Source organism: Macrobrachium nipponense, chromosome 24, assembly GCF_015104395.2.
Source record: "Macrobrachium nipponense isolate FS-2020 chromosome 24, ASM1510439v2, whole genome shotgun sequence".
NCBI classification, from domain to species: domain Eukaryota; kingdom Metazoa; phylum Arthropoda; class Malacostraca; order Decapoda; family Palaemonidae; genus Macrobrachium; species Macrobrachium nipponense.
In genome coordinates, this window is record NC_061091.1 from 73,718,643 (window position 1) to 73,746,165 (window position 27,523).

At 41.1% G+C, this 27,523-nt stretch overlaps 1 protein-coding gene and 1 long non-coding RNA gene across 3 annotated transcripts in view; one reads left to right on the plus strand and one right to left on the minus strand.

Moving 5' to 3' along the window:
* LOC135205787 (tigger transposable element-derived protein 1-like) overlaps positions 1 to 9,986 on the minus strand; it is a 119,539-nt gene extending 109,553 nt beyond the window's left edge. The window contains exon 1 of one of the 2 annotated variants that reach the window (XM_064236927.1): positions 9,687 to 9,986. In XM_064236927.1, coding sequence (XP_064092997.1) covers positions 9,687 to 9,843 — 157 coding nt within the window. In that variant the 5' untranslated portion in view covers positions 9,844 to 9,986. The remainder of the gene's footprint in view (positions 1 to 9,686) is intronic. The other variant, XM_064236926.1, reaches the window with a different exon arrangement.
* Positions 9,987 to 10,714: 728 nt separating this feature from the next.
* Positions 10,715 to 27,523, plus strand: part of LOC135205789 (uncharacterized) — a 38,805-nt gene continuing 21,996 nt past the window's right edge. The window contains exons 1-2 of the long non-coding RNA XR_010312609.1: positions 10,715 to 10,755; positions 13,809 to 14,002. This is a non-coding gene — a long non-coding RNA (uncharacterized LOC135205789). The remainder of the gene's footprint in view (positions 10,756 to 13,808; positions 14,003 to 27,523) is intronic.

The window sequence follows — 27,523 nt, forward strand, 5'->3', positions numbered from 1 at the left end:
AACCCGGGTTACCAGCTGGTTGCTGTGAGAGCGGCCGCTGGCCTAGCGAGAGTCACCTGAGCGGCTCTCACCAGCCTTCTGCTCAGTGCCGCGGTCTTGGCGCCGAAACTTTGGCTGCACGGTCTCCCGAGGGAGAGCGTACACTCGGGATCTCTCGCGAACGAGAGACCGAGCAGAAAACTGGCGCCGCTAGCACCAGGCGAGGAAGTACCAGTGCTAACCGGTACTCCTCTGGTCCCCGTCTATCTCTTCCTTACGGAAGGGAAGACGGGCCCCGCTCCCGAAGGAGCAGGAGGACCAGCAGAAGGACCCCCCGTCCCACCGGGGTGGGACGGGCCCTTAGAAGTTCCCGAAGGAGACTTCTTAGGGGGGGGAGGCAGCCTTCTTCTTCTTCGGCTTATGGGCCTTAGAAGTCGAAGGGGAAGAGGCAGCAGCAGACGATGAAGACGAAGATGACACCTTCCTCTTCTTCTTCCTCTTCCTCGTCAGCTCATGCAGGACAGTCATCAGGTCCTCCATCCAGGCCGGAGCCGTGGCTATTGCCGAAACAACACGGCCCGACTGCACCTGCCCGGAAGGACCTGGGACTGGGGAAGACACACCGTGGGCAGGACCAGTATGGACAGGCGCAGGAACTAGGAGCGACAGGTACAGCAACCAGCTCAGGAGCGGCAGGAACAGTGGCAGCGGTAGACACAGAAGGGACAGCCAAGCCAGCAGTGGGAACCACATCAGCGGTAGGTACGGCAGGCCCAGCCATCGCCTCGTAGAATCATTGGCAGCCAGCGGGAACCTGGGTACTGGCGGCCGGTCCAGGGGCGAGCTGCTGGAACAGCGGAAGTCTGGGGCAGGCAACACGAAGAACACAGGCAGCGGTGGCATACCCCCCCTTGGTACAGCGGCGACCGGCCCTAATAGCGGCAGACGGCGTCACCGACACAGCATGGGGAGTGTAGACCAGGCAGGGGGGAGCAGCATAAGCGGCCGTGGAGGTAGTAGTGGAGACCGCTCCATGGGTCACCGCCCCAGACCTCGCTAGACGCTGCAGCAGCCCGTGGATGCTAGGCACGCCCTGCCGCCGCAGTGGTCCATACCTGTCCAAGGTCGTCTCCCACGGATGTAGCACCTGCGGTAGCACAGACAGATTAGTAAAAGGGGTTCCCTCACGCACGGGGGGGAGACCTGCCCCACCCCGAACGCAAGGAAGACCCCAAATACAAAATACAACGAGGAAGCTGAGCGGGGGGCAGGAAAGAAGACGAAGAATCGGATACCAAGGGAGTCGCGGGAGAGCTTCCCGACGACTTCCTGGCAGACCTTCGCTTCCCCTACCCCCGCACAGCAGTGAAAAGTAATATGAAAATGAAACAGAATACTGCACTTGCGATTCACTTCATAGAACTTAAAGGGGGAAGGATCAATTCCCGGGTAAGAGTGGAAACTTGATCCTTAATACGATGCTATCATAAAATATATATGAAAATGAAACAGAATGTACTGCACTTGCGATTTCACTTTCACAGAAAATAAATCGTAAGGATCAATTCCCGGGTAAGAGCGGAAATTGATCCAAAATTAAAATTGACGCAATTAACCCTCTTACGCCGGAGCGGTAAATAAAAAATTGTCTCCCGTATGCCGGAGGGGTTTCGGAGTGAGCGCGGAAGCGGAAAAAATATTTTTTTCAAAAAATCACAGCGCGCTTAGTTTTCAAGATTAAGAGTTCATTTTTGGCTCCTTTTTTTGTCATTGCCTGAAGTTTAGTATGCAACCATCAGAAATGAAAAAAATTATCATTATTATATATAAATAATGCGATATATGATAGCGCAAAAACGAAATTTCATATATAATTGTATTCAAATCGCGCTGTGCGCAAAACGGTTAAAGGTAACAAGTTACTTTTTTTTCGTTGTAATGTACACCAAATTGCGATCATTTTGGTATATAACACATTGTAAAACGATAAAAGCAACACAGAGAAAATATTATCACAAAATAATGCATGAATTCGTAACGTGCGGACGTAAACAAATTTTTTTTTCAAAAATTCACCATAAATCTAAATATTGTCCTAGAGACTTCCAATTTCTTTCAAAATGAAGACAAATGATTGATTACTACTATACTGTAAGAGTATTAGCTTACAATTGCAGTTTTCGAGCATATCTGACGAGTTAAAGTTGACCAAATGTCGAATTCTTTTATATATGATTTTTTTATATGCAATTATTTCGGAAATAAAAAAAGCTACAACCTTCAAATATTTTTTTTTAATCTACATGAAATTGCGCACATTTTCATATATAAAACTCTATGAAATGCCTAATATGAAACGGAATAAATATTCCGAGAATGGGACGTACGTATTTCGGAGATTTGTGGCGGAGAATCCGCGCACGGAGGGAAGGAAAGATTTTTTTTTAAATTCACCATAAATCTAAATATTTTGCTAGAGACTTCAAATTTGTTTCACGATGAAGATAAATGACTGAATATTACTAGACTGTAAGAGCTTACAATTGCGTTTTTCGACCATTTCGGTAGAGTCAAAGTTGACCGAACGTGGTTTTTTTTCTATTTATCGTGATTTATATGCAAATATTTCAAAAATGAGAAAAGCTACAACCTTCAATTATTTTTTGTTGTATTCTACATGAAATTGCGCACATTTTCATATATAAAACTTTATGTAACGGCTAATTTAAAATGGTGCAAACATTACCACAATCACACGTATGAATTTTTTGGAAGACGTAAAGAAAATGTTATTTTTTTCATAAATTCACCATAAATTGAAATATTGTGCTAGAGACTTCCAATTTGTTGCAAAATTAAGGTAAATGCTTGAATATTACTAGAATATAAGCGTTTTAGCTTACAATTGCGTTTTTCGACCACTTTGGTAGAGTCAAAGTAGACCGAAGGTTGAAATTTTGGCAATTATCGTTATTTATATGAAAATATCTCAAAACTGATAAAAGCTACAACCATGGGTTGTTTTTAGTTGTATTGTGCATGAAATTGCGCACATTTCCATATATAAAACTTTATATAACGGCTAATTTTAAAATGGTGCAAACATTACCACAATCGCATGTATGATTTTTTTCGGAAGAGTTACCACGCGGACGTAAGGAAAAGGTTTTTTCATAAATTCACCATAAATCGAAATATTGTGCTAGAGACTTCCAATTAGTTGCAAAATTAAGGTAAATGATTGAATATTACTAGAATATAAGTGTTTTAGCTTACAATTGCGTTTTTCAACCATTTCGGTAGAGTCAAAGTTGACCGAAGGTTGCAATTTTGGCAATTATTGTTATTTATATGAAAATATCTCAAAACTGATAAAAGCTACAATCATGAGTATTTTATTGTTGTATTCTACATAAAAATTTGCACATTTTCATATATAATAATTCATGTAACGGCTAATTTACAATGGTACAAAAATTATGTCAAAGTGACGTAATAATTTCCGAGATGTGTCACAGATACTTTTTAGTGCGGCAAGAAAGAAATTCGCGCTTGCGCGCCTGCATAATGATTGTAAACAAAACACCTTGATTCATGAACTCCCAGCATCCCCCAAGGCGCGTGATTCAAAAGTTTTAGGCTGGTAGGCCTATAAGTATTTTTCCGCGAATTTTAAAAAAAACCTTCGTAAGTCGACGTAAAATACGTCCAGTCGGCACACGGGAGACAAAAAATGTTGATGTAAAATACGTCCAGTCGGCGTAAGAGGGTTAAATAAATGAAAATGAAAAAGAATACTGCAATTGCGAATCCACTTTCATTACATTCTATTCATACAAAATAAGAGGCTCGTGCCGAGCGCATTCACGCTCTCGGCAACGAACGCACAGGGCAAAAAAATATAATGAAAAGAGTACTTACATTTTTCAATTACACACTTTCGCCCAAAATACATGACTCGGCGCGAGCGCGCCCGCCCTCGGCACCAAGACATAATTCAAGGGTATCAATTTCATGAAAAGAGCGGAAACCGCCGCATCTACGACGATAGCTCCATGTTGGCTCATAATTAAGTAATGAAAATGAAAACAGTGTACTTACAGTTTCATTTTCAAGTCAAACAAACCATTAGTAGAAAACACAATATAAACAAAGCATACGACGATGAAGCGGGCAGAGAGCGATGACGAACACGTCCATCACACCCGCGGCCGAAAGCAAAAGTGATTCTTCACCTCTCAGGCGCGCGGGGGCGCGCACTGTCGGACAAGCAGTTAACTACCGTTCTCCCCTTGTTCGAAGCTTACGACCGTCCCAGCTGCCGCTAGCTACTTTCTATTGTTAAAGGACCGAGGGTTTGTATTCGTGTCGGAACAAACATTGAAATTGGTGAAATTAGGCTATGTAGGAATATACATACATATACAGAAATATTGGAAAGTATACATAAAATAAAACAATTAAAGCAATTTTATCATTATTGCATTGCTATGACAACTAGAATTCATGGAAATAGTTTATAATAATGAATCGGCGTATGTGTGAAGCCTCCATGAATGTGGCAATGATGATTAGTATGCAAATATTAAAGGTTACATTTATTTCTGGCATACGGTTATTAAAGAAATTCAAAATACTAATATAGACTGAAATCAATGAAAAGTGTTAGTAAAAGCAAAAAATATATATATATATATATAAACCACTTATCCATAGTCGTTCCTCTATGGTTTTCGGCAGCCAGATGTACGAAAACATTAGAAACATTGGATTGTATCTACTTTAGAAATACATAACTGTAATTTTTCGGGGTAATTTGGTTGCAAAAAAGGCATAATCAGGGTGACCAGACGTCCCGTATTTGACGGGATTGTCCCATATTTATGACATTTGTCCCGTGTCCCGTATCGACCCTCCCCGGGACGCCTTTTGTCCCGTATTTTCAAATTTAAAAAAAAAATTACAATATACTAGCGAAATTTTGCAAAATACGGGGTAAAGGCGGCCGTCCAAAATTGGCAACAGTGCAGTGGGCCGAGAACGAACAAATCTGTCTTGGTATTTGATTTTTTAAACTTAAAGCAACATATCCGACAAAAAGTGTAACAAAAAAGTTGAGAGAAAATATGTACTTTTAGACCAAAGCAACAACAAAATAGGAGCATACTGCAAAATATGCTCGAAGAATTTTAGCATTACGCATGGTGGACTGAGGGATGTGCGACAGCATGGATCAACAGCAGCACTAATCAAATAAACAAGCAGCCTCAGCTGCAGCAGTGTTGGGAATAAGATCATTATTCCCTGCAAAAAAATTCTAGAGGCAGAAAAGGTATGGTATATATATATATATATATATATATATATATATATATATATATATATATATATATATATATATATATATATATATATATATATATATATATATATATATATATATATATATATATATAGATATATATTTTATATATATATATATATATATATATATATATATATATATATATATATATATATATACATGTGTGTGTGTGTGTGTGTGTGTGTGTGTGTGTGTGTGTGTGTGTGTGTGTACTGTTCAACTACCTCTAGGTGTCCCTTATTTTAATTTTCAATATCTGGTCACCCTGGGTATAATATACATGAATTAAATTAAAATTTTTAAATAACAAAGTAAAGTTGAACTAAATAACGAGTAAAGTAAACAATTTAGGGAATAAAATTTTGCAGTGTTGTCGTCTGCTGTTCGTAACTGTGTTTGTGGAACGCGCGCTTAGGAACCAGGAACAGCAACGTTGTTTAAAGTGCAATGTGGAGTGAATTGAGACCAAAATGTGTATAGGGTAAAAACCGCATGGTACAGGAGGGGTGGACCATGTACGATCAATGTGTACAACCCCAAGAAAAGTACATTATAATGCGTCCTGACACCGGAGTAGAGGTCTTTAGCTCTGTTTCTCACCAACAACAAGTCGCGTCTGATGCCCATCTCCGATGTCAGGACGCGTTATAATGTACTTTTTTTGGGGTTGTACACATTGATCGTACATGGTCCACCCCTGTACCATGCGGTTTTTTACCCTAATAACAATCAAATAAGCACTGTGGAGTTTCAGTTGTGATGGCAGCAAGGATAAAAACCACCGATTACAAAGTAAAAATGAATTCAGTTCAAACCATGACCCCGGAAATAAAAAGTTTCATACTTTCAGTAATATAGGCAACAAAATGTTGTTTTATTGTGCTGATTACAACTGCAATCTTGAGCAAGATCAATAAACGTTACATAGGGTAAAACACCACGGCAGGCCAACCCTCATCATGGTGGACGACTCGATATTTAATTGGTGAAACAAGAATACAATTGCAACTCTAAGCATACCATTTAAAAGACTGAAGTTTCGTCAACATAATGTGATATATGAAAGCCCCATACGAACTAAAATAAGCATGTGAGCTCTTCGTAAAATATGTTTTCAAGGCAGTTTTGAAATCCAATATGGCGGCTACGTTTTGCATGGAAGGTTCTGATCAGTGACGGCCACCATCTTTCCCCAGCCTTCCCAGCACTCATTTGAACAATGTTAGCGTATATATGTAACGTTTATTGATCTTACTCAAGATTGCAGATGTAATCAGCACAATAAAACAACATTTTGTTGCCTATATTAGTGAAAGTATGAAACTTGTTATTCCCGGGGTTATGGTTTGAACTGAATTCATTCTTACCTTATAATCGGTGGTTTTTATCCTTACTGCCATTGCAACTGAAACTCCACAGTGCTTATTTGATTGTTATTATACACATTTTGGTCTCAGTTCACTCCACATTGCACTTTAAACCCGTTGCTGTTCCTGGTTTCTAAGCGCGCGCGCCACAAACACAGTTACGAACAGCAGACGACGACAGACGACGAAACTGCAAAGTTTTATTCCCTAAATTGTTTACTTTACCCGTTATTTAGTTTAAATTTACTTTGTTATTTAAAAATTTTGATTTAATTCATGTATATTATCCCTTTTTTGCAACCAAATTACCCCGAAAAATTACAGATATTTCTAAAGTAGATACAATCAAATTTTTCTAACGTTTTCGTACATCTGGCTGCCGAAAACCATGGAGGAACGATTACAGATATGTGCATAGAGGAACGACTACGGATAACTGAATTATATAAATTTTTTTTTTTTTTGCTTTTTGTTTTTGCTAGCACTTTTCATTGATTTCAGTCTATATTAGCATTTTGAATTTCTTTAATAATTGTATGCCAGAAATAAATGTAACCTTTAATTTAATGTTTGCATGCTAAGAATGGCAAAATCATCGTTGCCACATTAGTGGAGGCTTCACACATACGCCGTTTCATTATTACAAACTGTTTCCATGAATTCTAGTTGTCATAGTAATGCAATAATGATAAAATTGCTTTAATAATTATGTATATATACTTCCAATACATAGCCTAATTTCACCAATTTCAACGCTTTTGTGTATAGTCTTATAACACCAGTTTGGAGGGTCAACACAAACCGAATGGCAACAGAGAGAGAGAGAGAGAGAGAAAGGAAGGCACAGGAACAGAGAAGGAAAGGGGTGGCGATGGAAAGGGGGGGGGGGGTAGGTGGAGCTTTTTACGCGTGTTCATATCCATTTCTGCATAATGGAGTTTTTGTCTCTTGGTACAAGGACAAGTGTCGTTATTCTTTACGATTAGTGATTCAAGATACCCTTATAAATTACGGCACTGGGTGTAATGCACTATAGCAAAATCTCGTTCTGTTACGAGTGTTCGTTACAGAAATAGGTATTGCCCAAAAACGTGCTTGCACTGTCTCTGAAACCCATAGTAGACATGCTGCTAGTTGTCAATCAATGTTTTTATAACCAAGTATTTTTTACAAGCTAGCTATTGAATAAATTTGTATTTTTCTCAGTCAAAACATATGCTCCTCAATGCTAACTTTCCTCTTTTAACGACTTTCTGGTCATTGCAAATTCGGCCCCATTAATTTCTTATGGTGCGAAAACAGACAGAGGCCCAGGGACCGAAAACGATTGCGTCACACTACGGCGGTAATCCGGCAGTAAAACATGTTCATATATCCAAAAAGTAAATAATAAAGATATATATGCGCATTACGATTATAACAATTACATGAATAGCTGATAACAATCTGCATGAATAACTGGTAAACTGTTCTGCAAGACAGTTGAGTATAGCAATTATTTACAATAGGTACGAAAGTCAAGATGTCGTGACGTCATAATACAGAACTTAAAAGAACGTTCTAATTCAGAAAAATAATTACTTAAATTTGAGTCAGAGTCGAGTTACTTTTTCAATAACGAATATTTTCAAATTAATCATCATAAATATGTAAAATATTGATGTTTTACTATTTATTTAAAAATTAGCTAAGAGCACGCTTCTCGTCACCTTCTACCAAAACAGTTGTTTACTCCTAACTTGTTTGCTGGTGAGAAACCGTGTTTCGATTGTTGTGATGAAAAGTGCCCCAGCGTCTGTGGGTACAAGTGGTGTGCGGATTTATCACAGGAAATGGAAAGTTTGTTGACACAAGCGACTCCGTAAACATCGAGATGGCGTCAATCTTCGAAACATTTTTAGTTGTAAGTAAAAATTTCTAAAGCGTTTTGGTGAGATTTCCACTGCCGTGGATGCCATTTTCAGTACCCTCTTTTTAAATCTTAAAATCTGGCATTAATTTCTAACTTTGGAGAAAATACTTACTTCGAAAGGAGAGTAGAGGTCTTTAGCTCAGTTTCTCACCAACAACAAGTCGCGACTGATGCCCATCTCCGGTGTCAGGACGCGTTATAGGGTAAACAACCGCATGGTACAGGGGTGGACCATGTACGATCAATGTGTACAACTCCAAAAAAAGTACATTATAACGCGTCCTGACATCGGAGATGGGCATCAGACACGACTTGTTGTTGGTGAGAAACGGAGCTAAAGACCTCTACTCCGGTGTCAGGACGCGTTACAATGTACTTTTCTTGGGGTTGTACACATTGATCGTACATGGTCCACCCCTGTACCATGCGGTTTTTTACCCTAATGTACTTTTTCGGAGGGTGGCAAGCGTTGATTGTAGGTGGCCTGTTTGGCCTGCCGTGGTGTTTTACCCTATATACGCTAACATTGTTCAAATGAGTGTTGGGAAAGATGATTGTCGTCACTGATCAGAACCTGTACATCCTTGAAAACATATTTTACGAAGAGCGTCACATGCTTATTTTAGTTCGTATGGGGCTTTCATATATCACATTATGTTGACGAAACTTCAATCTTTTGAATGGAATGCTTGGAGCTGTAATTGTATTCTTGTTTCACCATTTAAATATAGAGTGAATAAGACCTGTCCACCGTGATAAGGGTTGGTAGTCGCAGGTGTTTCCCCCTAATTTAGGAGAAAATACTTACTTTGAAAGGAGAATAGAGGTCTCGAGCTCCTCCTCTCACCACCAACAACTCGTGTCTGATGACCATCTCCAGTGTCATGACGTGCTAAAGTACTTTTTCAGAGGGTAGCCTCAAACGCGGTAGTCAGTGGCTCGGCTAGTCCAGTCAGTTGTTTACCCCAGCTACTTAGATTAACCTAAACCTCTATTGTTTAGGTTTAAAAGTAAAGTAAAGTAAAGCAAATAGTAGTAAGTAAAAAAGGCTTCGGCTACAAACCTGTCTCCACTTCGTCATGGGCATGTTGGAGGAGGGCCTCCTCCCGCAAGCGCTCCACCACCAGTTGACTTCCCTCTGTATCCAGACCCTTGGCTTCCAGTTCGGCCCTCAATTCGGCCACCTGGAACTTGCTGTTGTCTGATGAGTCACTCATCATGCAAATGTCCCTTTCTGAAGCAAATCCAAACGTTACAATCGAATTAATTAATAGAAGCAAACTCCAACGGGTAGAGATAAGAGCAGCACATGAACACAACACAACAACGTACAATGGCAAAGTAGTAGTAATAGTTAGGATATGCCTATAGAACGGCTCCTCAGTTCAAATTCAAATGGCGTCCTGACTGTAGTAGTAGTAAGCGCATTTGCTCTTGAAACGGTTCCTTTTGCTCGTTTTAGTCCTTCTCTGTTGCTGTAAAGTTTAACGTGGCCGGATATTTGCTTACTGACAGTTTACCTACTGGATATTATGCCTACCGGCTATTTACGCCAACTTGGACAATGTGTCCCTACAGTTAGTAAAGAAATGGTATAGACTAACTTATTTTCGAAAAGTTTCTGTTAAAATTAAAATAAATGAAAAAATATACATTTGTATACAATTATACCTCTAGCTAGGAAAGAAGTGCCATATTTACCTTATCTTCGATAAGTGTCTGGTAAAGTGAGAGAGAGAGAGAGAGAGAGAGAGAGAGAGAGAGAGAGAGAGAGAATAAGGGCAAAAGCAAATTACCACTGTAAGAATTATTTGCAAACAATCGATTCATATTATTTATTTTCTATAAACCCTGTATTGAGGAGTTATGGAGTTCCATTTGACAACGTCTGTGTGTGTGTGTGAGAGAGAGAGAGAGAGAGAGAGAGAGAGAGAGAGAGAGAGAGAGAGAGAGAGAGAGAGAGAGAGAGAGAGAGGGTGTAATTGCTGTATGGATAGTTAACGACTGTATTGGCTGTTGGTTGGCTGGGTTGTCTGCTGGTAGAGATCAGAGTTCTGTGTTTTTGGTGAGTTTTCAGTCAGTCTTTGGTGAGAGCTGGTGACAGTTAGGAGTGTTGGAGGAGTTATTTGAAGGTACTGGAAGTCAGTTGAGTTTTGTGTGTTATTGATTTGTTTTGTTGATTTATTGTTAAGTTAGTGTTTTGCTTAAAAACTAGAGTTAACACCAAAAGATAATCATTGGAATACCAGTGCTTTAGTGAGATTGCAAAGTGTGTGATTATCGATAAACCTATCACCCCAAGCACCTTGATGAGGGAAAAGATTTTATTGACTATAATATGAGTTAAGTATAGAGGCAGTCCTTAGTTATCTTTTGGGGGGTTCCATTCCCAGGGGTGTGCCGGTAAGCGAAAACCGCCATTAACCGATATTCGGCGATTTATACTTCTGTTAATTTTGTTATGGTGCCATAACTCTATTATTGGGGTGCCGAAAACCGGAACTCGACCTGTTATGGCGCCATAAATCGCCGATTTTATGGTTCTAGACAAGTGCCATGAAACCGGATCGCTAATAACAGAGTCTGCCAATAATCGGGGACTGCCTGTACATATAAAAGTCTCAAAGATGGGAGTGGTTACCTATACGTAGTAGATACAGTAAAGTGTGTGCTAAGAACCCTTATCATGGATTCCTATTGTGCGGTGAAAATTTATATTTGATCCAAGATTGTTACTATGCATGCGTCTAAAGAAACATTACTCTATTGGTGCCATATGTCTCATTATGAAACTAGGTAGGTTCCCTGCTGAAAATGGGATATACTTCACATTGATGTATCCTTCGATGGCATTTGGCCATAATTCACACATTGATTTAGGAACTGTTATTGATGTGCATACAGGATTTATCATTGATTTTCATGTATGCAGTAATTATTGCAGTTTTTGCAATAACTACCAAAAGAACAAACTAAGCAAGAACATTACTGAAGATCAGTACAAGACCCTTATGGAAGTATAAATAAACATTCCTGCAATAAGAATTTTGATGAAACCACAAACCCAGGTGACAGGGAAGCAGAGGCAGCCAGATTTCTTTGGGGTAGATCTTGGCAGCATAAACTGCGTTATGTAAATTTCATTTGGGATGGCAACTCAAGCGCATGTAATAAAGTTTGTTTAATGATAACAGCAAAGGTCCCTATGATAATGTAAAAAAATAAAAATAAAAAAATAAAAAACAAGAATGGGTGAATCATGTCGGGAAACAATCTTGACTAAATTAAGGAAACTTAGAAATGAGATGTTTATTTGGCAAACAGGCAAACATAGGAAGTATTATAAAAGGAAGCTTCTCAGTGGCAGACAGAAACTGACTGAGAACGTCATAAATCACTTGGCATTCTATTTTGGAGTTGCTGTCAGAAAATGTACAAACAAGACAGTGAAAGAACTGAAAGACATGATCATGGCCATCTTTTACTATTGTGTTAGCAGTGATGATTCTCCCAAGCACCATTTAGAAATTCCCAAAAGGAATTAACTCTTATTGCTTTTACAAAAAAGCATCGCCACATAGATAAAAGCCAAAAAGTCACAAAGGTATGATAATCTATTTTAGAATAGATGAAGATGAAAGAAAGTATTTAGGGGATATGTGCAGTGATGATTTACTTCATAAATGTCTGATGGGGAAGACTCAAAACCCTGATGAGTCACTCCATTCCAAAATATGGTACAGGCTTTCAAAGGTAAAATTCTTCAAAAAAAAAAAAAAAAAAAAAAAAAAACTACAGCAGTCAGTCTGTCGAACCATTTTGCAGCATAACTGGGGAAACCGTGAAAGCTATCCATTGTCTAGGACTGGATTCAGTTATACGACTGCTTCAAATGTAAAGTATTTACAATTCCGAGATTCAGACAGAAAGAGGCATTCCTTGGAGACACTGAAACATGAAGGTTCGGGACATAAGAGAAGATCAAAGAGAAGCAAGGGTGAAGATGACCCAGATTATGGTGTGGCCACTCACTGAAAAAAAAATTAGTAAAAAAAAAGTGATAGATAGAGAGTAAATACTGAGGAGGCCCTTTCCGTATCTTATTTGTGGACCTTTTTGGATTTTAGGGAAGGGGCTCGCCACTGGTAAATAGACAACCCTGGAGTATGATGATAATATCCTTATAATCCCCAGTGGCGAGGTAAAATTACTGCTAAAAACCGATACCGAAATCTATTCAATCAGCCTCAACAAAATTTTTATGGTACAGTGGTCTCCTCGTATTCGCGGGGGATGCATACCAGACACCCCCCCTCCCACGTGAATAGTTAGAACCCCTATAATAAAAATGCGGAAGGCAGCCTATTTTGTTAGTTAAAACTCAAGAAAAACCCACTAAAAATTTTCATACTTGGTTATTTTAATAGTTTTATCACAAAAAGTGCATTTTATGATAAAATTGATAAAAAACCAGGAATTTGTGGATATTTCTCATAGAAAAATACTGCGAATATGCCAATTTTCCGCGGATAATACGGGGAAACGTTCCCGAGAGAAATCCACGAATGTGTGAGTGCGAATCCGGAGATCACGAATACAGGGTCCACTGTATATTCATTATGAGGTGCAGTACTTTAGAATTTACTAAAGTAAATGTACTATATGAATACTTTGAAGCACAATTTCTCAAAATAGGAATTTTTCTAAGAAAAAATTATATAACTTTAATATTGACCGAATTTTGTCATTCAGCCATGAAAAGATAGTGAATTACTAGTAAAATATACATATAAAAATAAAAATGTAAAAACTTTTCTTACTAGCCCAGCATTGAAGAGCTTTTGTTTTTGATGCCAATATGTTCAAGAAGTGTTCATACATCTTCAGCCTTGGATGCTTAGGTGGAACAAAAAGGTGTAACATCTTTCTTGGCTGTCCTTATTTCTGATAATAGAATGTGCATTTCTTCTCCTTTATTAACCATTCAAGATGAAATTTGTTCCATGATTGTTTATTGACGATTACAGTAAAATAAATTAAATCTTTCAACATTTGAAATACTTTTCAACATTTAAATCTTTTATCAATCTGAAATGTTTTTCACCATTAAATCTTTGATCAACTTTAATTTTTTTCAGCATTTAAATCTTATATCAACTTTAATATTTTTCCGCATTTAAATCAGTGTTTGAAGCAGAAAGTGACCTGTATGCAGAGTCTGAATCAGAACCATCACAGAAAGGCACTACATCTGGGAACAAATTATATTTGGAATTGGACCAACATCATGAGGCGAAGACACCATTGATATTAAGGAAGAGATTGTAGAGGAATATTACAAAGGTGGTTATGAAGATAACCCAGCACAAGATACTTCTGGTTAGTACCATAGATCAGTAGTTATTCATTCCTTTGGAAATACAAACCATTGTCTTTTATCCTTAGTATCCTTCATTGCGAGCTGGAAATTATCACTAAACTTGATAAACAGGGTGGATTAACTGATGGTCAAGGAGGTTGAAAAGGGAAATATCCCTCACTCACTTGCTGTCACCAGGAACTTCGTCTTTGGGCACAGTCAAGTGATGATATCTTGGTCTACTCCTTTTCATTGCTAAGTTGAGCTTGAGTTTTTGTTGCAAAGGTATTAAGAGTTAGTGAGTGTAGTGAACCTTCATCCCCTCCATTTAGTTGGATCCCCACCATGTAATACTCTGTTGTTGGAAAAATTTGTGACTATTGGGAAGTTTTTGGTAGATGTAACCTTGAAGAGTTGGCCTGCCACTTCTTGCTATGTACCCTTACAAGGTTGACCGGTACAGTCTGCTGTTGCTGAATTGCGTGGAGCATATGCTCTTCCTATGGAAGATGCCTAGGGCATCAGTTATAACTACTTCTTCAGAGGAAAGTAAAGATGCGTGCTAGGGGCAAGGTGAGGAAGCACAAGTGCTCTCCTTCATCCTCCTTTCCCCCATCATCGAGCTCTTCCACATTCTCTTTATCTTATAATCTTTTTGTTCATACACGAACAAACCTTCGGTCTTAACAACAGAATAATTTCTAGTGAAGAATGGTCAAAGACCATTCACCTACGCCAACGCGTCGGTCTTTTCTTAACTGCGAGTGTAGTAGCTAACCTCTCTCGGCCTTTACCCAGTTCATTGCCTGTTTCGCTTGTGTTTACTGTGTGTGTTTACTGATATTATGGCTTCTTCTGCTCCTTCTTGGCTTCGTCAACGTGTGTGCCAAGGAATTCTAGGTTTTCGGTGTTCTCGTTTTTTGGCTTCGGCAGCGATCGATCCCCACATCACATGTAGCAGGTGCAGTTCTAATTTTGTACTATAACTGATCCTTGCTCGGAATGCCGGGCATGGCCTAAAGAGCAGTGGAAGTCGTTTTATAGCAAGAGAGCATCAGTGGGTTTTGATTCTTCCTTCTTGGGAAGGTTTTTCACCTCTTCCTGATGCTTTGCCTCCTGCAGTATCCAACCCCCATAGTAGCATTGTTCCTGTGTCTCCTTCCTTTTCTTCCATTGATTCGTCGCTGGAAGTATCAGGAGGCCACCAGGCTGACGTTTGTAATGTAGCCCCTTGTTCCTCAGGAGTTAATTTTATTCCCAGGAAGGGGGAGGTTTTTTCATCATTCTCATTTATTCCAGAGTCGGAGGCGTCCAGGATGGCGGTGATTTGGAAGACGCTCAGGCTAGGGGGTACCCCGTCCTTGGAAGGGTTCCTTGCGCACTTTATGGAGGCTCGCTACTCCCCTCCTCAGGCTGGCCAGACCATCCCCCCTCCTCCTGGCCTCGTCTTCGTGGGTAGCCGAGGTCAGCCATCTTGTTTTGCTCCGCCAGTGACTGTTGCCGCTTCTTCGAGTCGGAGGCAAACTGTGGCGTCAGCCCCATTGATGACATCACGGGATCTGTCGTTGTGTATTCCTCCGCCAGTGGCGTCTGATTCCCCTTCTCACCGAGGAGAAGCAGTGACTTCATCACCACTTGTGACGTCACTCCCATCGATGAGGTCACTCCCAGTCGTCTCCTCTGCACTGCCTCTGTCATGACGTCATCTCTGCTGCCCAGTTCGCTACATCTCCCTTCCATGTCATCGTAGCCTTCTCTTGCAGATCAGTCTGAGGTTATATGCCAGGCAGTACTTAAGAGGTTGGACTCTGTTTTGGATGATAAGTTGGCTGCCTTGTTGGTTGGGAGGATTGGAAGGAAACGCGTTGCTTCGTCCCCGCTTCCTGCGAAGAGATTGCATAAGAAACCAGTGCTGTCTCCCTCTCCCTCTTCTCCCTCTTCCCTCTCTTCCCCCTCTATGCCACGTCGGCGTATCAAGCATTTGAAGGCTAAGGACCTGGCACTTTCTTCGCCTACGAGGGAGGAACAACGCGGATGTGTTCTTGAGAGGATTGGTGTTTCGGAGAGTGTCAGTGTATCTTCCCTTGTGCAATCTGCAGCAGCTGCTTCGTCCTCTGCCTTGAATCGTGGTAGTGTTGCAACCTCCCCCGTCCGTGCACATCGCAAGCGTGTTGCAACCTCTCCCATCCATGCACATCGCAAGTGTGTTGTAACCTCCCCTGTCCGTGCACATGATGCAAGTGCTCATTCTTCTCCAAGGCCTATTTGTCGCCGTAAGGATCTCATGGCGCCTTTCAAGAGGTCGAAGGTAGTGAGCGCGAAGTTGGTGAAGCAGGAGTGATGGCCTGCCCCTCTCACTGGTGCTTCCAAGAGTTCGATTCTGGAGGATTCTCCTTCGGTCACAAGTGTTCGGGATTCCTCTCCAACTCACGTTCATAAGTCTGCCACGCCCGTGACTATTCACAGACATGTTAATGAGTCATCTGTTGGAGGAGAACGTAGTGATGTTCCTAGTGTTATAGTGGGTTTGTCTCGGGAGCCGACACGTGGTCCCAGCCCAGACAGGTTAGTTGGTGTTTTGGGCTGTTTGGCTGCTGATCCTTCTGTTAATTTTAATGGGAAGGTGCCTTAGAGAAACCTACACATCCTTCTCGTCGTCGGTCTCTGTTGCCAGAGCAGGAGGGGGGAGACACGCAAGAATTTTTGTCTTCCTTTTTGGAAGTTGTTGATCTCATTCGTGGGTTCAACAATTTGGAAAGTAGGACTCAGGCTCGGTTGTTTTACACTCCTCCTTCCTTGGAAGCCTTGGAGGGAGGTACGCAGGATCCCAAATCATCTCTTCAGCTTCCTTTGTCGGGGCACGTCCAGTCGGTCTTGCATAAGGTTAATGCCTCTTTTTCGGACTGGGACGGTTCGCTTGGCTTTAGGGGCTCTGCTAAGCTACCAACCCACGCCCCTCACGAGGCATAGGAAGTACTATGCTACGGACTCTGCTTTTTTGATGTCACGCCATCTTAACCCCGATGTCATTCGCCTGAAGCCGGGATTGACTTTGGAACAGGTGAGGTCGGTGGCTCCGTCCTTGTCTCTGCAAGATGCCTAGGCATTGGAATCTACGGCAGCCTCCATGTTGCAGACGGTTTCTTGGCTGGACTTCTGGTCTGTGGTCATTGCCAAGATAGCTTCTGACAGGTGCCCAGAAGGGTTGGTAAGTGCATCCTCGCTTGCCAGTCTGTTGCAGTCCGGAGGCAAGGCGTTTTCGTATATGGCTCACCTCAGTGTTAATTTATGGGCTAACCTTCTGCTGATTAGAAGAGACGAGCCTTTGTCTAGGATGGAGAGATCAGTTGACACGGAGTCCTTGCTGGCATTGAGGAATGGGGAGCTGTTGGAGTCCCAATATTTGTCCTCTGACCAAGCGCAAGAATGCAATAGACCGGCCTCAGGCTGACACCAAAGACAGACTGGTTCGCCAGGCTGTCTAAGTTGGAGTCTCGTCCTCGGAGATGTCCAACTCCTCCTCCCCCTGTCCAGCAGCAGTCAAAAAGATCATCGCCTGGTAGGCCGTTGAGGAATTAGAGTTTGGCGGGGCCTTCCCGTTTGACTCAGCCTAGGTCAGAGGATCAACATCCCTTTTGCTCTCATTCCGTTAAGCCAAGAAGGGGCTCAAGGGGCAGAGGTAAAGGGGGCTGTCGGTAGGTTTAGGCGCTTCTCCCTCTCCTGCACCATGGATGAGGGGTTGCCTGGCGGGCCATTGCACAGAGTTGTGGGGTGTAGAAGTGGGTGATAGATGTCCTTCGGGTGGGGTAATTACTGCCATTCGACTTCTCTCCTCTGTCGGACTAACTGCAGCTCAGGAAGGGGTATCCTCCAGATTCTCTGAAGTTCTTGGCTCTTTGGGAGGAAGTGCAGAAGATGCTGGACAAGGATGCGATGGAGGAAGTAGTGCGGTTGTCCTCGGGGTTTTACAGTCACATCTTGGTGCCCAAGGCATCGGGAGGATGGAGACCTGTGATTGACTTATCCATCTTGAATCACTTCATCAGGAAGACACGGTTCAAGATGGAGACCCCGCGTTCGGTGTTGGCAGCCGTGAGGGAAGGCGACTTCATGCTTCGGGCTGACAACAGCCCCTCAGGTGTTCACAAGGGTCTTCTCTCTTGTGTCAAGTTGGGCCCATGCTCAGGGGATCCGTTTGCTGAGGTACCTCGACAATTGGTTGGTCTTGGCAGTTGCCAGGGAAAAGCTGCCGCTGGACAGGGATCGTCTACTTCGGTTCTGTCTGGAACTGGAGATCATAGTCAACGAGGAAAAGTCAAACCTCGTACCCAGTCAAAGGATTCTCTACCTGGGCATGGTCATCAATACGACAGTGGCAAAAGTTTTCCCGTCTGATCAGAGATTGGAGAAGTAGCAGATGGTGGTGCGCAACTTCCTGTCGGAACCACATCAGTCAGCTCATCAGTGGCAGGTTCTTCTGGGAGTGTTGTCATCTCTGGGGATATACAGAAAACGAATTCGATGACACAATATAAATTTTAAGGTGGTGAAACATGGAGGTAAAAATAAAATACAAAACTCAATTCAGTATTTTAATAAAAAAAAGTATCAAGTACGAACAACCATCTTAAATTTCCAAGTTCCTCTTTAGTTTCAATGACCTTTCTGTTATCGGCTATCGACTCTGCATCATAACCTGTTAGTCCAGACAGTTACATTATTAACACTGAAAAAATTAATACTTTAAAGGCACCAACTTTAATATGAAAACTATATTGCTCAATATACGGGCAATACACAAGAATCCTTTATTATCGAGGATAAATTGGTCAGATTACAAATAGCGGTCGTTACTGCATCCAGGTAAGCCTACCACACCTACAGTAAACAAGGAGGAAAGGGACCTAATTACAGGTAGACCAACAATGTCAAATATTCTCAAAAAACAATATCAACATATAATATCTGTAACAAATTAATAACCCACCAGCGGAAAACAACACCATACGTATAACGGGCTAAGACTGACCGATACAATCCAACTATAACACTAGCACTCGCCGAACTGTACGAGAAAAAAAAGAAGGTAACGAAACCATTACGATGCATAATACATGAAAAGTTTTATGTAACTTGTCCTCAACTAAAAGACTAATGGCCTTACCTTAGCTGAATGGCTTAAGTGAAGGGTTTTCTATTGATCATGTGCTCCGTGCAGGATGCAAAGTCCAGAGATGGGTAGAGAGAGAGAGAGAGAGAGCTTGTATTTAGTGAAGAGCCATTTTCGGAATCAAAGCACAAATGTCAACAGGATCCATTTGTAATAAATCTGTCTTCCACTCAGCACGTCAGCTTAGCGCTCTTCATCGCAGCCCAGCACTCAGTGTCCCAAAGGGTTGTACGAGTGAATATACCTGAAGCTACAGTCCCAGTCAAAGTAGCAGAATTCACTGGCAACCATTTCTCCGCCTTCTCACACGTTAGCTCGGAAACCAAAACAAAGATTATTTCCCGAGAATATAGCTTGTTTTGGTCCTCAAGACCACCCAACAACAGATAAGGCCATTATGCAAACTAGCTTAAAATTAAATTCCAAAAAGCCTGTAAAGACATTTTATCTAAAACAGTCATGCACACAGAACATATAACAGCGAGTTAACCCACTCAAGTCAACACACAAAACTGTGTGAGAAAATATTAGAAAAAACTGCGAGAGAAAATATTACAAAAAAACAATTTTGTACAGAAAAATAAATTAATTTATTTTTGTACAGGAGAAGCTGGTCCCTCATGGGCGTCTTCATCTTCAGTCTCTGCAATGGAGACTGGGAGAATTCTGGTCTCCGGCGGGGGACTCACCCGTTAAAGGTTTTTCTGTCTTTGGAAGTGAGAAAAGACCTTCGTTGGTGGTTGGACAACCAGAATATTTTGAAGGGTGTCCCTCTGCGTTGTCTTCCACCGGACTTCCTTCTGTTCTCAGACGCCTCCCTCACAGGTTGAGGGACTCATTTAGGCGGCCTCATTGCTTCAGGTGTTTGGAGGACAAGCAACAACATATCAACGTCTTGGAGTTGAAGGCAGCCTTCTTGGGTCTGAAGGAGTTTCGGGAGAAGGTAGAAGGTCATTCTGTCGTTCTCATGTCGGACAACACCACTGTGGTAGCCTTTGTTAACAAGCAGGGAGGCCTGGTTTATCGTCAACTTCATGCCTTGACTGTCGAGGTTCACCAGTGGGTGGTCAGCATTTTGGTAGAGCTCTCATCCAGGTATAGCCCAGGCAAACAGAATGTGACCGCAGACAAACTCAGTCAACGGGATCAGATCCTAGGCACAGAGTGGTCCCTTCATCAAGTAGTAGCAGACAAGCTTTTCCGGGTTTGGGAGAGACCCATGCTGGACCTTTTTGCGACTCGCTTCAACAGGAAGCTGGAGATATTCTGTTCAGTGGCATTACCAGAGTACGCATTCCAACATCCCTGGGACGACCTGGAGGTGTATGCCTTCCCTCCGTTTTGTGTGATCCGTCAAGTTCTGAACAGGCTAATAAGTTCACTGGGTCTCAGGATGACTTTGGTAGCTGCCACATGCAGAAAGGTTCCACCAGTCAGTAGAATCCCTGTCTCTTCACGGTTGGAGGCTATCAAGTATCTCCTCCAAGCGAGATGCTTTTCTCAGAGAACAGCAGGGCATTTGTCCAGCAGTCTTAGAAAGTTGACCTCCGCAGTTTACCAAGGCAAATGGGCAGTCTACTGTGATTGGTGTTGTAAACAGGTTTTTTTCTCCACTCGCAAACTCTATTCAGCGAATAGCAGACTTTTTAACCTTCCTCAGAGATGAGAAACGTTTGTCCGTTTCTGCCATTAGAGGCTACAGGGCGGCCCTGAGTTTAGTGTAACGCCTTAGAGGTGTCAGGTATTTTCTTTCTTAAAACTAGAATCTGAGTGTTGGTTGTATTTTCATCCAATAGATGGCGTTGGTTGTCCAATCTATCATCCTTGGGTGTTGTTTGCATTCGCTTTAATAGATGGCGTTGGTTGTTCTGTTAGTTATTTTAGTGTCCTTGGTATTACTTATTGTTTACTTTTGATTTACTTTCCAAGTGATAGCCACTACCTTACGAACCTCGCAACCTTTCACATGGTAAGAAGTTATTTGCTCTTTGTTGTATACCTTATGTTCTATGTAAATAATTATTATGTAAAGCTATTATGGTTTAATAGTGATATGTGACCTTTTGTTCTAAGCTATTGTTTGTGTATTTATTTTGCAGACACTCTACCTTATTTTGCCTTGCCTTGCTTGACATTATCTTGCCTTATGGTGTCTTGTCTGTTTGACATCTTGTCTTAACTTGTATGACCTGTTGGATGTACCATTTTACTTACCTGGTGCAAGATCTGTCATCATGGATCTACCATCTTCAGCCATCTAGACAATTTCAAGAATGTACCCACATTCTAAACCACTACGTACCATCTTCAGCCATCTAGACAGTTTTAAGAATGTACCCACATTCTAAACCACTACGTACCATCTTCAGCCATCTAGATAATTTCAAGAGTGTACCCACATTCCAACCTACGTGTCATCTATTACTATTATAAGTTATTCTATTTATTGTTAATAAATTAATAATTTTTATAATTCTTTTTACTTGATACCAGTCTAGCCAAAGTGTTAGGTAACAAGCGCCTAATACATTTCCATCTATGCAAATAAAAGCTTGACAAGAGGTATCGACATCTCTTCCTGGGAACTTTCCTTGCTAGTTAAGGGGTTTGAGCAGTCGAGTTCTCCTAGAGAGCTCAAACCTCCGACGTGGGATGTTTCATTGGTTCTCAAGAGCTTCACCAAAAGTCCATATGAGCCCTTGCATCGCTCATCTGACAGGAACTTTATGCTCATGACAGTTTTCCTTCTGGGCTTGGCATCTTCGAAGAGGGTAGGAGAGTTCTACAGTCTGAACTATGATGTGAAGCACGAGTGGTTGGGGGTCGGTGTCCTTTGAAATTGTCCCGAAATTCGTGGCCAAGACCCAAAATCCCTCTGTGCACAATGACAGGTTCACTTCGTTTTCCATTCCATCACTGAACGACTTTGTGGGTGGTGATGCTCAAGAGCTTTTGTTGTGCCCTGTCTGGGCCCTGCGTTGCTATCTTAAAAGGACTCGGCACCTTAGACCAGGCTGCTGCAGACTTTTTGTTAGCACAAGCTGTACGAAGAAAGAGGTGTCTAAGAATACTATCTCTTTTTGGATACAAGAAGCCATTAGACAGGCATACTTGGCTCTTGATGATTCCACCACCACGTTTGTGCAGGCTAGAGCGCATGACGTTAGGGGTATTGGTCTCTCTCTGGCTTTCAAAAAGAACTTGGTTGTACATAGTGCTGAGCACTGGTACTCGGTTATGCCAGTCCATGTTCACCTCTTTCTATCTTAAGGATGTTGCCCACAGATCTGCAGACACGTTTTCACTGGGTCCTGTGGTGGCTGCCCAACAGGTTGTGTAACTCATAGTTGCCCTTAACAGGGCACTTTTGTATCTTACCTAAGATGATTTTGTGGATGAGAGAATGAGTGGGTTGGCTGGTCTCCTTCCTTCGGGTGGGTTAAGGAATAGACACGTCATTTGCTGGACTGGTCTAATATAGGTGAGTAAGGTAGTCATACTGATAGTGTGGTTGCTTAATATACAAATATCAAACCCTCTTTTCGGTAGCGTATACTCCACTCCTCGGCAAGGAGGAGTTGAGAGTAGTACAAACCCTGGTGTGTTGGTTTGCCATTGGACAGTCAAAGTTTCTCTTTGGTTTCCTACACAATGGTTCTCCCTTATATCATTGTGCATCACTCAGGGTCTGAGTGGTCAGATATCTATTTATCTAGCTTCTCACGGGCTTCAGTCCCTCTCCAGAAGTCATTTCTTCTGGAAGCTGGACTTGTGGGCAGGCCCCCAGCCGGTTTAGGATGTCTTGTAACTCCCTCCAAGTATGAGTATCCTATTGTTAAGACCGAAGGTTTGTAGCTATGAAAAATACAAATTGTCTTAGAAAATTCGCCATTTTTTTCATCTTCCTGCCATAGGATGATGAAAAGGAGTCAAAGACAGCTTCCCACAAAAAATCCCAAAGGACTTGAAACTTCCAATGAGCACTCTTCCCAGTCTCTGGGAAGTGGTAGCATTTGGCTACCTGCAAGTGTCCAATTAAGCTATCAGCCAGGCTAGCATGGGCATCACTGAACACGGTCAGTACTTTGTCCCGACCCTTCCTAGGACGTGGATTGTTTCCAGCTCTTCCATCAATGTTATGCCAAAAACACTAACTGGGAGGTGGGAGCATTTACCAACCTGTACGAGACAGATAGACTGTTGGCCATCTGGCGCAGGCCCCACTGAACATGCTTAGTACCCCATCGCAGGCCAATCTCCTATACTATCTCTGTTTTGCCCTGGAGGATACCTCCCATCACTCCTGGGATTCTCTCTGCCCGACTTGATAGTAAACCACAGATTGATCACTCTGGAACTCAGGTACCTTGGTAGCTCCCTGTGATCCCATATCAGTTGGGATTTCCCATTCTGCTGGCTCATGGCAGCTTCACAGAAAGATTCCCATTGGCCCACATTCCTATCCTTGGGTAGTGAGTTACCTCTCTAATTGAAACCTCCATTTGCTGGATTGTGGACCTCCTAGTTTACCTTCCTTTTAATCACCTCGTTGAAAGGATAGCTGCTTGGAACCAGGCATTCGTGTGACCCCCTCCACTCTTCCTTTTCAAGGGGGGTGGGGGCAGTGGAAGAAGTACAGTTATGCTATTCTGAACCCAAGGTATATTGGTCTTCTGACTTTTGCAAACTTTACTGGGGTAGTAAAGGGTTCTCCAGTCTTTTTCTTACTTGGGTAAGGCTTCACACTCACTCAGGCATAGGTCCATATTGCTGTTGCATCCCTGTGCCAGACAGGGTAGGAAGCCGCAGGAGTTATTGCTTCCCTTGCTCTCTCTTTTGTGACTTGGATCACAACATTTCTGGATGGGTTTAAAATTCCCAGTCAAGTTGATGGGAGATGACCTCCTGCATGAGGGAGTCTCATTTATACAAGACAATGGTTAGATGGTCAGTATTCCTGAAGGAACAAATTAATTAATTAATTTTTTTTGTAGCTATAAAAACCAAAACATTTTGTCATAGTGCCCACCTCAACCACCTGACTTTGTGCTTGGTGATGGCAGGTGGGTGAAGAGTATTCTCACACTTAGTTTCCATAACCACATTTAATTCTCCAAGTTCCAAAGTTCAACAGATTTTAGCTCACACTGAAGGATAGTCTCGAGTTTCTGGTTTGTATACCAAGGCAAGATTAAAGTTGCTTAAAAATTTGTCATTTATTACTAAAAAATTTGGCTGGAAAGATAAGGCTAAAAATCTTAGTTTGCATTTCCTAACTAATATAGAAAACAAAGAGCAGCACGTATGTTGATAAAAGTCAGGAAACAACCATGTGTGATATGTTGACAGAATGTGGATTAAATTACTATTGTTACATTATACTACTACTATATTTGTAAGTGCTACATAATAAAATATATGGAATGTTATTCCATAAATAAAAACTAAAACTATGATTAATTAAAACCAGTGACCCAAGAGGTAAACCAGTTTGCTTGCAGGAATGTGATCAGGCCAGATATGATAAAGTAGGTTAAGATGATGTGTTGTAATCAGTCAGTGTCTAGTTGCCGTCATCTGTGGTCATTCATTTGTTTTGCAAACGGTAGTCCAAGCTTCCTGCTTGAGACAACCACTGTGACCTATAACTCAACGGCCTACGTGACTTGTAATCTCATATGTCATCTGTGTGTATGTTCGAGCTACTGTCTGCTTCCTTTATGATTTGTAAACCAGATTGTAAGTCAGAATTCAATCAGCCATCATCATTAGAAGACCTGTCCAATTTTATCTGATCTTCATCATTTTGTCTCAGAGAATACATACAGATATTTTTGTACTTTGTGTTTTCTACTAGAAACCTCACATCAGAAAGAAGATACTGAATGAACTTAGAAATTATCATCATGAGTGAGAAACATCTTCGTTGTCATAACCAAAGAAGATACTGACTTCGTAAATTATCATTGAAATCCAAGACACTCCAATGAGTATGGGAAGTCATAACAAACCGACCTTAGCGTAAAATTATCGCAGGTCTAAATAACCTCACAGGGCGCCTTATTATACAAAGGCATGAACCCTATATATTTACTTCATTTGGTTTATTTTTGTAGATGTTAAACAAGAAAAGGAAGATGGATATGTAGTACCATGAATATTGAGTCAGTTTAAGTGAAGGAAGAATCTACTGAAGAAAAGGAAGGTGGATGTGGTAGTTCCATAAATATTGAATCAGTTTATGTGAAGGAAGAATCTACTGAGCCTTCAGATACAGAAGGTAGCCGGGGAAAGATGAGACAAGTTCCTTCTCGATTGTATTCTCAGGATTCAGAAATGCAGCAAATTGTTAAAAAAGTAAAGTCAAATGAACCCAAATATGACAGATCAGGTGTAATGTCAGGTAAGTTTAGCAATTCCATATTTTTCGTATATTCTTCCTGCCTCCATGCGGTTTTTGGTGGAAATTATTGTTCTGGTGTGCAGCCACAGCTGTAAGATAATTCTGGTTGTTAGATTATAACTCATTTGAACATGCAAATGAAAATGGTATAATTTTTACTTATGATGACCTTTTTAATGTCGTATTTTCTTTTAGCAACTGGTCATGTAGACATGACAAGAGTTCCTCAAAGGTTCTTTTAGACATTCTGAAGTATAATTGAAAAATTTATCATCATCTCTCTTCAGCTCCTCGAAAAGAGTGGTAAATGCACCTTACAAGTGCCTTTGTCTATTCAAAGGGTGTACCCAGTGAATTCTAGATTTTCTCTTCTCTTTTCTCAAATGTAATAGAGACAATAATTTTCTCTTCCTGTCCATCTTGTCACCACTACAGGCTGAGAGCAGACTGCAAGCACTTGTCAAAAATTGGGTCACATTGCGCGGCAGTCGGACAAATGTAAGATTTGGCACAATTTTGTATCGCATTTAGATGCGGCACTGCAATCGCATCTAGGTGCGACAAGAATCGCATAGTGTGAAAGGGCCCTTATAAGGTTAAATTCATGGAACCCAAATAAAAGGCTGGCAACGGCATGGAAAGGAAGCTAGGGAGCAAATGAATAAGATGAGAGGGCTAGTAGTAGGAGAGGATTGGGGCCAGGTGGACGTGAGCTGGCACTGGGCGCAGCGCACTCCGAGCTGGAGGCGGGAGGCAAGCATTTTGAGGCAGCAGGCGGGATGTAAAATGCGGCAGGCATATTAACGAATTTTATATGCCCTAGTCGACAGGGGGCTGCTTGGCCAATCACAGCCCAGAAAAAGTGATGTAAGAATGGTCTCCATTTCTGCCAATCATGCGATTGATGTTGAAAAAGTTTCGTTCAGTATGAGACTGAGACATCACTATTAAATTAAGACAAATTAATTACGTATATGAATAACTGAACGGATATTATACATTAAAAGTCTAAATTTACTTTTGGTACTTTAGTTGCATTTGAAACTAGTGGAACATTGCATAGTGCATCTACATTACTGTATTGCTGCATATTGCTCAGTTACACATATTTTGAAAAAGAAGTACACAGTACTAGTACAGATTCAATACCTGTTTTCGTTTTGTCTAGAAGCTTGAACTTCTTCGTTCTTCGTAATATTTGAGGTGAGATAATGGCAATAAATTTGATTGTCTTCATTTGCCGAAAGTAAAAATACTGTACTATTCCGTATGTTTGATAACTGTTCATTTCAACAACTTACACCATTTTCATTCGCCATGTTGTATGAGGTATGATAGCGGTAACATCATTTGTCGAAAGTGGTACCTTTTGCAAAAACGCCGCATAGAATAATGTGTAATCTAACTCTGAGTATTCAAATGTTCTCTTTGTACTTGCTGACATACTGTACTCTCGTAAGGAGAAATTTGATTAGGGGTAACCAAAGTTACTTCCCCTGTTACTGACATTAACTCTTCTTGTTAGTGAAATATTTCTTGTGATGTCACGTCATATCAATGTGACCAAACAAAATCAAATAGAATACAATGGAGATTTTTGTATAAGATTAGCCTACTTATGTAACAATATGAAAATTATTGTACAGTGCAAGAACACAAAGTTTGACTTATTTACTTCATTGAAATTCATTTTAATATAGAATTTAGTGCCTAAACTTTCCACTTGTGTGTCGTTTTTAGTTCATGTTTTTTCATGCAGAATTGGTAAGAAAATTTGTTAGAATGAAGTACCTAATTGAATTTAATTTTAGGTATTTTCTGTTAATTTTTTTTTGGCTATGGACATTCCAGGAATTGACGGCTTTATTGCTGAATGTATTAAAGCAACAAATGAATCAGTGACATTTCACATTAATATCAAGTCTAAAGAAGAGTTTGAAGCATGGAAATTTAAATATTTTGAAAAAC